This window comes from Oncorhynchus mykiss, chromosome 10 (assembly GCF_013265735.2).
Source record: "Oncorhynchus mykiss isolate Arlee chromosome 10, USDA_OmykA_1.1, whole genome shotgun sequence".
NCBI classification, from domain to species: Eukaryota; Metazoa; Chordata; class Actinopteri; order Salmoniformes; family Salmonidae; genus Oncorhynchus; species Oncorhynchus mykiss.
This window is the reverse complement of record NC_048574.1, coordinates 28,171,562-28,187,286: the sequence shown is the minus strand read 5'-3', so window position 1 is coordinate 28,187,286 and position 15,725 is coordinate 28,171,562. Positions and strand designations below refer to the sequence as shown.

At 40.9% G+C, this 15,725-nt stretch overlaps 1 protein-coding gene across 4 annotated transcripts in view; it reads left to right on the top strand.

Annotated features, from left to right (window-relative positions):
• LOC110533599 (histone-lysine N-methyltransferase, H3 lysine-36 specific) overlaps positions 1-15,653 on the top strand; it is a 45,496-nt gene extending 29,843 nt beyond the window's left edge. For all 4 annotated transcript variants that reach the window (XM_036990007.1, XM_021617971.2, XM_036990008.1 and 1 more), the window contains exons 17-23: positions 3,074-3,186; positions 3,308-3,577; positions 5,099-5,215; positions 10,734-10,875; positions 11,179-11,285; positions 11,553-11,754; positions 12,035-15,653. In XM_036990007.1, coding sequence (XP_036845902.1) covers positions 3,074-3,186; positions 3,308-3,577; positions 5,099-5,215; positions 10,734-10,875; positions 11,179-11,285; positions 11,553-11,754; positions 12,035-12,657 — 1,574 coding nt within the window. In that variant the 3' untranslated portion in view covers positions 12,658-15,653. The remainder of the gene's footprint in view (positions 1-3,073; positions 3,187-3,307; positions 3,578-5,098; positions 5,216-10,733; positions 10,876-11,178; positions 11,286-11,552; positions 11,755-12,034) is intronic.
• The last annotated feature ends 72 nt before the right edge of the window (positions 15,654-15,725 follow it).

Below are 15,725 nucleotides of genomic sequence, written 5' to 3'. Positions count from 1 at the left end.
ACCGTTACACTGGGTGGGTGGGGGAGGGCCTTGTAGGCATCCCGGAAGAGAGAATAGCAGTGGTCGAGTGTTCTCCCAGCGCGAGTACTACAGTCAATTTGTTGATAGAACTTCAGTAGCGTTTTCCTCAAATTTGCTTTGTTAAAATCCCCAGCTCCAATAAATGCGGCCTCTGGATATGTGGTTTCCAGTTTGCATAAAGTCCAGTGGAGTTACTTGAGGGCCGTCGTGGTATCGGCTTGAGGGGGAATATACACGGCTGTGACTATAACCGAAGATAATTCTCTTGGGAGGTAATACGATCTGCATTTCATTGTTAGGTATTCTAGGTCAGGTGAACAAAAGGACTTGAGTTTCTGTACGTTATGACAATCACACCATGAGTGATTAATCATGAAACATACACCACCATCCTTTTTCTTTCCGGAGAGTTATTTAATCCTGTCTGCGTAATGTACTGAGAACCCAGCTGGCTGTATGGATGGGGACTGATGTCTCTCTGGAAGGAGATCCTCGCCTTGAGCTCGTCTACTTTATTGTCTAGAGACTGAACATTAGCGAGTAACATACTCGTAAGTGGTGGATGGTGTGCCCGCCTCCTGAGTTGAACTAGAAGTATACTCCAAATACCTCTTCTCCGCTGGCGGCGTCTTTGAGCATCCTCAGGGATAGGTTAAATTGCCCTGGGGGGTGCGAACAAAGGATCCAATTCGGGAAAGTCGTATACCTGGTTGTAATGCTGGTGTGTTACCGCCGCTCTGATATTCAAAAGTTATTTCCGGCTGTATGTAATAACACAACAACAACAAAAAAAAAAACGTTTTGGGCTAATAGTGTAAGAAATAAAACACAAAACACATACTGCAAACATACTGCAAAGTTGCTTAGGAGTGAGAAGCAGAGCTGCCATGTCTGTCGGCGCCATCTTACTATAGTTCACCTTGTTGTGCTGTGCTCACTTGAACAGGAAGGTGGCACGGCACGGTTGTTCTTCTTGTTGGCTCTAGAAAGGATTTATCCGAGTTTCCAGTGGTCTTGAACTCACTGAAGTCTGAGATTTCCCAGTTCCGAGTTTCCAGTTGTTTTGAGCACAGCATAAGTCATGCTGGATTGACAGCATGGCCAATGTTGAAAGTTTATCTTTTTAAGCTTGGAAAAGAGACTCTTAAACCCAGACTTGAAACCACACCCCCACTCCACTGAATAGCAGGCTAGTGATTGCTTTGCAATGCTTTCAGTTAGCCACTGATTCTTTCCAAACAACTCAATGTTGAATTTGCAATTTCCAACTTGTTTTGTAATGTTTATGTCCAATGGCCGATGAGCACCGATACGTCTTCATTATTTCTCTTCATATGACAAGGATTGAAAAGTATTTACCGGTAGATTGTCAACTTGATTCATGAGGATGACTGCAAGCTTGGTAGCTAAGATTAGGAAAGTATGATGTTGACATGATCAGTCCAATCCAAGCTACTGTAAATATAACGTCATTTGACGTGATATTATCTGTGTCCAATGAATTTGAGCCTTCTTGGATGGGCGCTTCTATTGTAACTCCACGACAGCATCCAAGGGGCTTGAATTTTCTAGCAGATTTTTCGGTGACGTAGTGTGCCCATGAGTGAATTTGTGAATTTTTATTAGGATCCCCATTAGCTAAAGCCGTAACGTTAGCTAATCTTCCTGGGCGACAGAACACTGAGCCAATCATGGCGCAACTAGAGAACATTACAAACCCCTACACTCCATATTTTCCGCTGGCTGCCCCACCACCACAGAAAGCATTGTGTTATTGATTGTATGTTTGTTTATTCCATGTGTATCTCTGTCTTATTGTTTGTGTCGTACTGCTTTGCTTTATCTTAGCCAGGTCGCAGTTGTAAATGAGATCTTGTTCTTAACTAGCCTACCTTAAATGAGAACATTTTCTCAGTCAACATACTTGGTAAAATAAATGTCAGATTTCATAATAATGGAGTTATGACATAAGTGGAATAAGGAACAGTCACTATTTATCTTGTGTACAGTAGTTACAAGAGGAATTAAAATGCAATTACCAAAGTGTGTGTAATAACAATTTAATAAAATGTTGTTCCAAAAGTAATTACAGTGTTATTACACAGGCTCAAGAACAGTTTAATATTAAGCGTAACAATATATTGCTATTAAGTGTCGAAAGTAAACAAAATATCCCAAAACTGCCTTCTTGAATCAACTACAGCCAAGGTGGGTTGAAAATCATGTTAGTTTGCACTCTGAGCAGGGGCGCAACTTTCACACATTCTGAAATATAATTTTTACCCCCCCCCCCCCCCCACAGTTTTATCATAGGAATGTGATACAAAACGAGGACGGGTGTGCTTTAAGACCATGCGGATGCCTCTGAGCGGTCGGTAGGCGGTTTGGAGTGTTTATCCGAATGAAAAAAAATGTATTATAATAATTATGTCTCCCCCACTTCTAAAACCAAAGTTGCTCCCCTGATGCTGAGTAAACTATTCCTTTGAAGATGTTATAGTGTGTGTTTGAAACAAGAACATTTACCCTCAGATGCCAACCTCTGCAGTATTTTAAGGTATCATAAAATTAATTGCAACTTTCAACCTTCTCAGTGGCATGTTGAAAGAGTCATACAGTAGTTGAGCATCCCAACTTATTCATACTTATCTGTACAAAATAGCATTGGTTAATAGGTTTGAGTTGATTATTTATACCTGGGGCAATGGACTGTCAGACGGATTGGAATAGTATAGGAGATTGTGTGTGCTCTATTCATTCTATTTTCAACATATACTTCCCGATACAGGCCTGCCATTAGTTGAAGGCGGCCAATCCAATAACTTAAGAAAAGTTGTCACTTCCTCAGATCTGCATTCAAATAGTTTACAAAAGTAGTTATTTTCTGAGATCTATATTCAGATAGTTTTAAAAGTAGTAATTTGGGGGGATCTGTATTCAAATAGTTGTTGTCGCCTCCGAAGTAACTATTTGTTCCCACGTAAACATTTTTTACTTTCCACAAAGCAAAGTTAAAAGGATTGTTGTTGACTTAATGTTAATCTTTCCCCAGCTTTGGAGGAAGCTGCTAGCAGGTTTTTGAAACTGCAGGCAGAGAAAGAACTGAGACAGCTTCAGGAGGACAGGAGGAACGACAAGAAACCCCCGCCATACAGACACATCAAGGTAACTGCCTCACCTCTTGCCACACAAAATGTATATATGAAGTTTAAGTTTTGAGCTGTAGAAGTATTAGAACATCCCCTTGACATCTTAATTCCTCTGACATCACTCTCCTACCCCTCAGGTGAATAGGCCAATCGGGAAGGTGCAGTTCATTACGGCCGACCTATCAGAGATCCCGCGCTGTAACTGCAAGGCATCGGACGAGAACCCTTGTGGCATTGACTCTGAGTGTATCAACCGCATGCTGATGTATGAGTGCCACCCCCAAGTGTGCCCAGCAGGGGAGGGCTGTCTTAACCAGGCCTTCACCAAGCGCCAGTACAGCCAGGTGGAGATCTTCAGGACGCTGGCACGAGGCTGGGGCCTCCGCTGTGCCCACGACATCAAGAAGGTAATACATGTCAACTATAGAGTAAATTAAGTAGAGATCAATGTGCCGCCATGAAACTGTATCCCCTGGGGCTAAAACTATTTTCAAAAAGCTATGGAATTGAAAGGGACTTTGATTCTTCTTCAATCCCGACAGATTTCAGTCCCAGCAGACTTTTTTCTAGAAAATATGCACAATCTTTTGGCTGTTCAAGAAATCATGGATTTAATTTCTTACCGGTACGGGACCCCCCAAGTATACTACAAAAATTACAGGGTAGCCTACTCTGCTGACACTGACAAACAGATCCATAAAAACTATATTGTCTGATTCATATAATCGGCCTACGAAAAAGGGAGACACAAAAACAATATGACATCCATCTAACCTGGAGGAGGAAATTATTTTCCAAAAACAAACAAAAGTAACACTGACCCAATGATAAAGACAGTGAATATGCACACTCACTGGGGATATGGCTGATGTTCTCCGCTGGTGCCAATAAGATAGGCTTCTGTTCAATCAATAAAGTTAAGAATTTTGATAACTAAAAGACAGATTGGTGTCTTTTCATTGTTATCTCTATACAGCAATAGCCATTTGCTTTCCAAACTTTCCAATAGCCATTTGCTGTTCAAGCTTTTACGCGATTGTATTTTAAATATTGCGATATGCCTGGCTGGGTCTCTCTGCTTTTCACTGACAGTCACAACTCAACAATTTATTTGGTATTTGCAGCACGTGCTGCCCAAAATGCGGGCCCTTCCGACTGTAGGCTATGCGATTTAAAACAATCCACAGCTTTTATTTTTAAGAAGTTAATGATCCTCTGTGGTCAAATCATGCTTTCTGTTGTAGTAGCCTATGTTGAATCATTTTCTTTATTGCTGTATAGACAAGAGTAAGCTAATTAGGTTATATAATGTTTATTACATTTATTTTAGGGAAAACTTAGTTTCCCTTAGCCCTATCCATTTTAATGTGGCATAAACACAAGCAATCATGATTTTTTTCATCTGATTGTCAAACAATCACTTAACAAAGGTGCTCCTGTAGGAACATTTCAGCATCCAAACCCCAACAGTGCACTGTGCACCTGAAATTTGATGAATGGAAAGAGACATCTGTTACAAAACACCTACAGTACATGTATTGTAATGACATTCTGCGATTGTCATTAGGCCTACGCTTGTAGCCTGAATTGATGCATCCACTGTTATCCACGCGCGCTTTGGTCTCGGCTACTCATCTCTGCCTTGACTAAATGTAAGTGTTCTCCTCGAACCACAACACAATTTGGAGCGTATACAGTCAATTCTGACATGCAGTAATGTTAAGTAATGACGTGATTGACTATAGGTTTTTTGGCATGTTGTATTAATTGTGATAGGCTCATGTTTTACCAGCAGTGTACCCCCACAATTTATTTTGCCGGGACGCCGTACTGGTCTGTACCGCCTTACTTTCATACCTGATGATTAATATTAGAATGAGTGTTCCACCGTATCTCTCCTGCTGACTGTCATGGTTGTGTGTTCTCAGGGGGAGTTTGTGAATGAGTATGTAGGAGAGGTGATCGATGAGGAGGAGTGTCGGGCCAGGATCAAACACGCCCAGGATAACGACATCTGTAACTTCTACATGCTGACCCTGGACAAGGTAGGGTTCAGGAGTCAGGACTTAAAGGTCTTAAAGGTCAGCTGTTTTTATCTCAATATCAAATCATTTCTGGGTAACAATTTAGTACCTTACTGTGATTGTTTTCAATTAAAATGGTCAAAAGCAAACAAAAATAGCTTCTTAGCAAAGGGCAATTTCTCAAGCAAAAAAATTTTCTAGGACTGTCTGGGAGTGTTTTGAGCGTAGAGAGGAAGCTGTTGGCAGAGAGGTCTGGAACTCTCTTTCTTATTGGTCTATTAACTAATTTACCACCAGGTGATGTCAGCATACTATGGAACGCCGTTTGGGTCTTTGCGTGTCAAAAAAGATACACGTCAAATAACACAATTCTATTATAGAATGTTTTTGCATTTGCAAGCCAAGTGCCCCCACTACTAACAGTAGCACTGTCAAAGCTGAACAAAAAAGTCTGTAAACAAGCACACACCGGCCACGAGCGATGTGTTTACAATACTGCGTTGGTAATAAGGCATTATTTGTTTGACCTCTACTTCTTGGGTAGCTAGTTAGCTTTAGCTTGGTACCTAGCTGGCACCAATACAATCAGCCTGAAAACAATGACCAGTAAAAACTGCAGTCATTTTCATTATTCTTAGCAATGATTTAGGAATCCTTGTGAGTAAGTATTAGCTAGGTAACCACTTGTTCACCTACTGAAATTGAACTTCAGTTCATGAAAATAAATAGCTAGCCAACTACTTAACCCAGTTGCCCAAAGCTAACGTTATAAGCACCCAGCTAGCTTCATCTGGCTAGTGAGGCTCAACCGGACCAGGTTATGTGTTTTGAAGCTAGCCACAATAAGGATTAGGCACAATAGTGAAATTTGCGGTTTGCCTTCAAAATAAAAGTACCTCTTTGAAAGTGATGCAGCAGGTTACAATTGGTGGAATCATGCCATATTTAGACTAGATCATGTTAAACAAGGTTGGAATGTGAAGCAATGAAATGGGGTATCAGTCTACTCGGTGACACCCACAGAACACAACTGTGAAGAGTTACGCAAATATTAGTGTTGTAATTCTTGTCGCGGGACTGTGACTGTGTGAAATCACCTCCCCAGTCAGCTTATTGTGTGTATTGACATTCATATTGCACTGTACAGCTTTACCCAAGGATTGGGGATCAATGAAATGGGGTATCAGTCTACTCAATACCCAATATATTTTTCACAACGCCCTCCTCAGAGTTATCAGACTCCAAAACATCCACACAGTATTGTTTTTCTTTTGGAATAATGTTCAATACACATGGTAGGTTGACAATAAATGTGGCTCAATTCAGTTGTTTCAAAGCCACGCAATAAGAGCTACAACGGTAATGTTCTCTGGGTGTCACTGAGTAGACTGATACCCCATGTCATTGATCCACAATTCATAGGTAAGGCTGTACGATGAAATAAGTATGCCCCCAATGCAATTCTATATTCTAATACATCCAGTGTGATTTCAACAGATTTTTGTCAAATTAACAAATTATTGTCTTTTGTTGATTTTGTATAACAACATTCCAACCTCGTTTATTATGATCTATTCAATTATGGCATAATTCTACTATTTGTATTCATTTGCATCACTGTCAATGACGTACTTTTATTTTGAAGGCTAACTGCAAAGTGAACTATGGTGGCTAATCCATATTGTGGCTAGCTTCTCATAGATGGGTCCGACCACCATTAATCAAATAAGAACTGTTTTATAAATTAGGGTTATTTTAGATGATGACACCAAGCTGTATAGTTAGCTAGCTGACAATAGCTACTGAAACATATTATGTTGTTTTGCTATGTTTTTGGGGAAGAACATTGTTTGCATCCATCAGCTAGCTAGCTTTTTTTATGACCAGTACTGTGGGTGCGAGAGACAACCTTACCCGCATCATAGCATACGTAATTTCCATGGAAATTAATTTACTAAATATGACAGGCTAAAGTTTTGGCTCCAACATTGACTGGAAATATATATTGAAAACACATTTATTTGTGTCTGCCTGCAAATTGCCCAGTCCTATCAAATATATGCCAGATTATTTCAAAACGGTTGTCTTTGTTTTGTTGGCTATTTGCCATCTATTGTATTAAAAGCACCTCTGTTGCAATATTCACAAACTCTAATAACCTAATTCTTGCTGATTGACTAGTTTCAGTAGCCTACATATCTTCTCTTTTGTTGGGCGTGTGAAATCAAGTGTGCCTGTATGTGTGGTCAATTAAATACCATGTAGACTATACTATATGGGTGGAGAAGCACAGCATAGCCCTGTCTAAGCCAGGGTGGAGAGGGGGGTTTCTACTTAACTACATTATATGGAATTATTTGAAGAAGGTTATACCAAGGATCATTTAGCTATTTGATTTACAATTTTGAGACGCCTTGAGGTATCACAAAATATATATTTAAAAAATGATTTGATGAAAAAAATGTTTGGCCTTACTGCTATTAGCCCATACAAACGCATTGAATAACATATTCACTTCATGGAACAACAGAAATCTAAAGGAAGTTTGTCCCATATCTAAGAGATATAAGAAAGATCGAATCAAATCAAATGTTATTGGTCACATACACATGGTTAGCAGATGTTAATGTGAGTGTAGCGAAATGTTTGTGCTTCTAGTTCCGACAGTGCAGTAATATCTAACAAGTAATCTAACAATTCCCCAAAAACTACCTTTTACACACAAATATAAAGGGGTGAATGAGAATATGTACATATAAGTAAGTATATGGATGAGCAATGGCTGTGCGGCATAGGCAAGGTGCAATAGATGGTAAAAAATACAGTATATACATGTGATATGAGTAATGTAAAATATGTAAACATTATTATGGTGCCATTATTTAAAGTGGCATTGTTTAAAGTGACTAGTGATCCATTTATTCAAGTGTCCAGTGATTGGGTCTCAATGTAGGCAGTAGCATCTCTGAGTTTAGTGATTGCTGTTTAGCAGTCTGGTGGCCTTGAGATAGAAGCTGTTTTTCTGTCTCTCGGTCCCAGCTTTGATGCACCTGTACTGACCTCGCCTTCTGGATGATAGCGGGGTGAACAGGCAGTGGCTCTGGTGGTTGTTGTCCTTAATGATCTTTTTGGTCTTCCTGTGACATCGGAAGGTGTCATGGAGGGCAGATAGTTTGCCCCTGATGATGTGTTGTGCAAACCGCACCAACCTCTGGAGAGCCTTGCGGTTGAGGGCAGTGTAGTTGCCGTATCAGGCTGTGATACAGCACCACAGGATGCTCTCGATTTTGCATCTGTAAAAGTTTGTCAGGGTTTTGGATGACAAGCCACATTTTTTCAGCCTCCTGAGGTTGAAGAGGTGCTGTTGCACCTCTTCGGGATGTCTCATGGTCTGATAAACACCGCTCTAGTTCTGTCACCTTTCATTGCAGATGCGGAACTTCGACATAGATTGAGACGCATCCAATGCAAAACACATATCTCTAGCTTAAACTGACAGATTTCTATTGACATTGACTGGATATAGATATTGATAACACATGTATTTTACTCTGACTGGGCCACTCCAGAAGGCGTATTTTCTTCTGTTAAAGCCATTCTGTTGTTGATTTACTTCTGTGTTTTGAGTCGTTGACCTGTTGCATCACCCATCTTCTGTTGAGCTTCAATTGGCGGACAGATAGCCTTACATTCTCCTGCAAAATATCTTAAACTTGGGAATTAATTTTTACGTTGATGATAGCAAGCTGTCCAGGCCCTGAGGCAGCAAAGCAGCCCCAAACCATGATGCTCCCTCCACCATACTTTACAGTTGGGATGAGGTTTTGATGTTGGTGTGCTGTGCCTTTTTTTCTCCACACATAGTGTTGTGTGTTCCTTCCAAACAACTCAACTTTAGTTTCATCTGTCCACAGAATATTTTGCCAGTAGCGCTGTGGAACATCCAGATGCTCTTTTGCGAACTTCAGACATACAGCAATGTTTTTTTTGGACAGCAGTGGCTTCTTCCGTGGTCTCCTACCATAAACACCATTCTTGTTTAGTGTTTTACGTATCGTAGACTCGGCAACAGAGATGCATGTTCCAGAGATTTCTTTAAGCCTTTAGCTGACACTCTAGGATTCTTCTTAACCTCATTGAGAATTCTGCGCTGTGCTCTTGCAGTCATCTTTGCAGGACGACCACTCCTAGGGAGTAGCAACAGTGCTGAACTTTTTCTCCATTTATAGACAATTTGTCTTACCTTGGACTGATGAACATCAAGGCTTTTAGAGATACTTTTGTAACCCTTTTCAGCTTTATGAAAGTCAACAATTCTTAATATTGCGTCTTCTGAGATCTCTTTTTTTCAAGGCATAGTTCACATCAGGCAATGCTTCTTGTGAATAGCAAACTCAAATTTTGTGAGTGTTTTTTATAGGGCAGGGCAGCTCTAACCAATATCTCCAATTTTGTCTCAATGATTGTACTCCAGGTTAGCTGACTCCTGACTCCAATTAGCTTTTGGAGAAGTCATTAGCCTAGGGGTTCACATACTTTTTCCAACCTACAATGTTTAAATTATGTGTTCAATATAGACAAGAAAAATACAATACTTTGTGTGTCATTAGTTTAAGCAGACTGTGTTTGTCTGTTGTTGTGACTTAGATGAAGATCAGATCTCATTTTATGACCAATTTCTGCAGAAATCCAGATAATTCCAAAGGGTTCACATACATTTTATTGCCACTGTATTTCTTAGGTTATTTTTTGTGCATTTTGATCTCAACTAGGTTGGCAAAATTTCTGGGACCAGGGCTGCAAAGCAAGCCGGTCACAAACACCTAAAATAACATTACTGGACTGCAGTCAGGTTCGGGACCAGTTCTTGCGGGAGCGGTTGGGAGTCAGAAAATAAGTCAGAAGTCTCTCATGGGACTGTCTCTTGGCATGAAGTTTTCTCTGTAATCGTATGACCTCTAACTATGATTTATGTTACTAGCTACAGGAAGTTGTCATGGGTTATTAAAGCTGCAATATGTAACTTTTTAGATGACCTGACAAATTTCACATAGAAATGTGAGTTATAGATCTCTCATTCTCATTGAAAGCAAGTCGTAGAAGCAGTAGATTTCTATGCTTCCCGTTCTGAAGTTTCATTCTTGCGTGTTGTACTTTCGGGTTTGAACACCAGCTTCAAACAGCTGAAAATATAATATTTTTGGTTATGGAAAATATATTTCACAGTGGTTTAGATGGTACAATGATTTTCTACACAATGACTGCTTGTTTAGCCACATAAACTGAAATTAGGCAAACTATTAGATTTTTGCAACCAGGAAATGGCGGAGCGATTTCTGCATATTGCATCTTTAATGCTATTGGTTGTTATTAGTTATTATCACTACTATTGACCATTCTTGGTTTCTTGTTTTAAGAGGATTCTCTTGGTTTTATATATTTCACCTCAGAAAATTACATCTGCTTTGCATGGTAATACAAAGACACCCAAGCAGACTTGATGATTAAACAGTGTTGTTAATTTCGGTGTGTTTGTCAGGATCGGATCATCGACGCTGGTCCGAAGGGGAACCAGGCCCGCTTCATGAACCACAGCTGCCAGCCCAACTGTGAGACCCAGAAGTGGACGGTGAATGGAGATACACGTGTGGGGCTCTTCGCTCTAATAGACGTCCCTGCAGGTGAGCGGAGATTTGGCATGAGGAGTTTGTGCTATGTTAAAGCTTGGACTTTGGCAACACTTTTCATTACATATGCATTAGCAGGAGAAATATAAGAGTAGCATTGAACTAGTTAAAGAAGGAAAGGAAGTTGCATAATATTCACCAGGACAGAGTAGTCCATAGGCAGTATGTTTACAGTACTAGTCTATTATAAGGTAATTATATAGGTAAATCCATCAGCAGTTCATGTCCATCTCTGCATCACTTGTTGTGTATACTGGTTTATATCTGTCCTCTATGGGTCATTCTGCATGTCTCCAGGCACAGAGCTGACGTTCAACTACAATCTGGAGTGTCTGGCCAATGGGAAGACTGTGTGTAAATGTGGAGCTCCAAACTGCAGCGGCTTCCTAGGAGTCCGGCCAAAGGTGAGAGGAGACACTGGAACAAGATGTTGATATTGGGTTTGATGACATGATCCACAGAATGAATAAGATACATGAGATAGTAGAATGAAATAGTAGAAACAATATTAATTGCTATTTTAAAATATCTTTCCACAAATCCAAGGGCACTTGATACAGTAGTCAAAATATTAGTAATGTCAAGGGGAATGAGATATTTGATTGACAGGGGCATCATCAGTTTGGGTGTCTGTGTCTCTATTAACAGCCTGACTCTTCATCCTTCCCCAGAATAACCCTCCAGCAGACGACAAGGGCCGCAAGCTGAAGAAAAAGGTCCAGGCTAAACGGAAGAACAAGATGGAGGTGACCAAGGAGAGGGAGGACGAGTGCTTCAGTTGTGGGGACGGGGGACAGATTGTGTCCTGTAAGAGACCAGGCTGTCCCAAGGTTTACCACGCAGACTGTCTCAACCTCACCAAGAGGCCTGCAGGTCAGTGGTCCAATTAGGTTCCTGTCAGAGGAAATTATTGAGTTGTTATCATAGCTTGTAGGGGTTTGTTCTATTTCCTCGCTGTTACTGTAGGATTGTGTGATTGGAGAATTATATACTGTACATGACGTATTTCGTGCATTTTCACTGTTTGATGTCTGTCAGATCACTGGTTAGCAGTCTCAGTGTGCTGATTACTTCTCTGTTACGGTTGATGCAGGGCTGTGTCTGACTGCTTCTGTCTGATATACTGCGTCTGACTGCCTTTTCTGTGCTGCAGGTCGGTGGGAGTGCCCGTGGCACCAGTGTGACCTGTGTGGTAAGGAGGCGGCCTCTTTCTGTGAGATGTGTCCCAGCTCTTACTGCACACTGCACCGCGACGGGATGCTCTTCATCTCAAAGCTGGACGGACGGCTGTCCTGCAGCGAACATGACCCCTGTGGACCAGACCCCCTGGAGCCAGGGGAGATCAGGGAGTACCTACCTGACACTGGGGCTCTCTCAACAGGCCCGGGGGCTGGTATTGTACCCCCTCCTGCTGCTGCTGTGGCTGGTGCTGCTGCTACTACAACGGGGACAGGGGACCCCCAACCTAGCCCTGGCCCTGAGTCTTTCCCCCGTCTCCCCATCTCTTGCCCCATCTCTGGCCCCTTCTCTGACCCCATCAGCACCCCTCTACCCAGCTCGAAGGCCCTTGATAGCTCTCACCTATTCCTTCCCCAATACTCACCCATCTCTTCCTACGGAGATGAAAAGGAAGAAGTTGAGGATCCTTTTGGTAATGAAGACGGGGATGGAGAGGGGATTGAGGGAGAGTTGGAGGATGGAGAGATGGCAGGCTTAAAGTTGAAAGATGAAGAGGAGGAGGAAGAAGAAGAGGAGGGTGAGGAAGAAGAGGAGTAAAGACCAATGTCCTTTTTCAACAACTCTGCATCCTGGCTAATCATTCATGGGGGGGTGGGGAGAAGGGCTACCTGCTTGTTCTTGAGGGTGGGACTGTGCTCAGCATCATGTAGATTCACTCATCTTTGTATATAAGGATCCATGTACAGATGATTTATAGATCTGTGAATTTGAACACCGCCTTGTTAAGACAGACCCCTGAGAAATAGCAGGATGAAACAATGTGGCCTGGAGCTGGAGGGTCGAAATGGAGTAGGAGGGAGTTTTCCCTGGACACAGATTTATGGTCAATTTTCCCCCTAATAGTCCCAGTTAGGGTTTGTGATAGGTATACTGATCCTAGATCTGTGCCTAAGGGCACAATGGGTATGATGGTAACTCTAGTCATATAGATAAGTCCATTTGAATCTCTTCTTTGTTCGTTGTCATAGTTGTTGGTTTGTGGTTTTAATAACATGTTTACATTTCTGCACCTCCTCTTGGAGAACACGGCAACTAATGTTTCTGAAGCTTCACCTTTATCAAAGGGGAGACTGAAGAGAGGAGGAGCAGTACTGTCAAAGGCACAGAAATCCCCTCGTGAGAAAGTAGCCTATGGTGTGTTAGATGGGCCTGTCAAGCTGGTTCTCTCTGTAGCAATGCTCCTACATGGCACAAATGAGTAATGCTGTGAAATTAGTGCGTCAGCAATGGAAATTATTAGTCATACAATCAGTCATTTCAACCTTATCATTGGTGTACAGTTTATATCCATACCTATTTGATGATGATGAATCTATCGTCTCTGCTGGCATCTGCCTTACCACACCAAATGATACAGACACCTAGACAATACACATGAAATCAAATGGCTTAGTTAGTAAATGTGGGTAGTACATCAAGGTGATATTGATATTGAACATGCCTATATCCTAATCCATGACAGCACTTTGTGTTTTCCCCTAACCCTGGCATTGCATTGCTCCTCTGTACTGATATCTGTTTGGGGTGCGGTTGGTTGTACTGTAGGTCTTTGAACACAACTGAAATCTGATTGAGTGGTCAACTAACGTAAATTCAATGTCAAATCAACCAAAAATGTCACCATGTCAGGGTTTAGTTTAACAGTTGGGTGGGGGAAAAATGAAATTCCCTTACGTTGATGACTTTTTCAAAACCCAATCAGTTTTCCACATTGATTCAACATCATCACATTTCATTTTTTGCGTTGAATTGACTTGGAAACAACATTGATTCAAGCAGTTTTTGCCCAGTGGGAAGCTTCCTTACATGGTCTAGCTTCCCCTTCAAACTAAACTGAACCTTCAATGTGAAAGTGCCAGAGTGTACTCAGCAGTTGAGTAAGCTACTTGACGTAACCTTGACGACAGCTAGCTCACTTGTGTGTATTATATTCTCTATGACATATTTATATTGACTTTTATAACGCACAAATGAAGATGGGACTGACTTCTAGTAGTGACATTGCTGTATGTCGCTTTATATAATCCATACTTTCTGTTTGCTAGGCTATACTCCTTGCCATTAGTTTAGCACTAAAAAGTACACTGGTCCACTCCCCTGCTAAAATGTTTTCACTACCGTATGTATTTGTCTCAGCTATGTGTTTTCTCCCTCTTGAAGCTTGTCTCTACATCACTGTCTTTGTTGCGTCCGTTTTTCTTCTCTGCTTATGCCTTTCCAATTGAGTCAATCAGTGTTGGGTTTTTGTGAATGAAGGGATGTGAAGTTGATTCTAGAGGGCCAGAGAACAGAATGAAGTGGATTTGCCACTTTCCAGTTGTGGGAATGTTGTGTTTCCATTTCTGAAGTTTATAACACACCTTTACTCCAAATCTGCATAATAAGCATTATTTTTACTGCTTAATGTCTCCCAATTTGGTCACTTTAGTCATGTCGAAGTATCTCTAGCAGCCTTTATGTATTAAAACTTAACTGGCTTAGTGTTAGATGAGGCGCATGAAAAGATATGTGCAATTTCTTATATTTTAATAGAAAACCAACCTGTTTTTTTAATGACTTGAAAAATGAGTAAACCGGTTCAAAGGGTCCCTTCTTGTCCATATACTGTACTGTAAAGGTTGCCATGGTGCCCCCTGCTGTTGTTCCGATATACAGATACAGGCACCCACCGTCATGGCCATAGTAAATATTTATCTGACTTGAACATATTTATAGCACTAAAACGCCTACGAATTTTAACAACACAGATAGGTTTTAACTGATCTGTTGGAAGAGTATTTGTACATTTTAGATTGGCCTAGCCTGTCCTTCCAAAATCTTATATAATATGTATATACATTTTGTATATGAAAGCTATATATGATGAATGATAAAAAAAAACAAGAGCTAATAATGAGTCTAGAGCCAGTGGATATCATGCATTCTCTGGTCTCAGCTTTGTCATCAACCATTCCCACAAACAGGATCACTTCAACTTTGATACATATTTGTTGTTTACGGTTGAGTTGCTGTCAACAGACGGGGTTAATAACACTTTATATTGATGTAACAGTATCACAGTCATCAAACAGATAATAGTAGGCTATGAAAGTATACAGTATGAGGAGGTCGAGGGTCATTTCTGGTCACGACATGAGCTGGGAATCGGAAGAGTCGGGAGATTGAAGGCTCAACTATCACTACAGTACCTTTGGGACTTGGTATGATAATGAGCTGTATATCTTTTTGCTTTAATATTTTCTGTTTCTACATTGTCAGTTTACCCCTCCCTCCTCTTTGGAGGGTTCTTTGATGTGGCACAAAGGAAGAGTTGGGAGGCTGTAAAATGTTTTTATACATGCTACTGCTGTTTTTGTTGCTGTCATGCTTCTTAGCTTCTGACTCTCTTCCCTCTCTGCCTTATTAAGCCTTGTGTAATTCATCTGTTCAAATTGTAACTGTTGAAGAGTTCAATAATATCCTGCTGCCTTGTGAGGATATTGAAATGTGCTGGAGTCCTTTGTACATAATAAAGAAAAAAATGTACGTTGCAACTCTGTTTTTGCCATTTTGATTTGGGCCAGAGGTTTGATTGTTACCTTTCCCGACTGAATAATCAAGTTCGT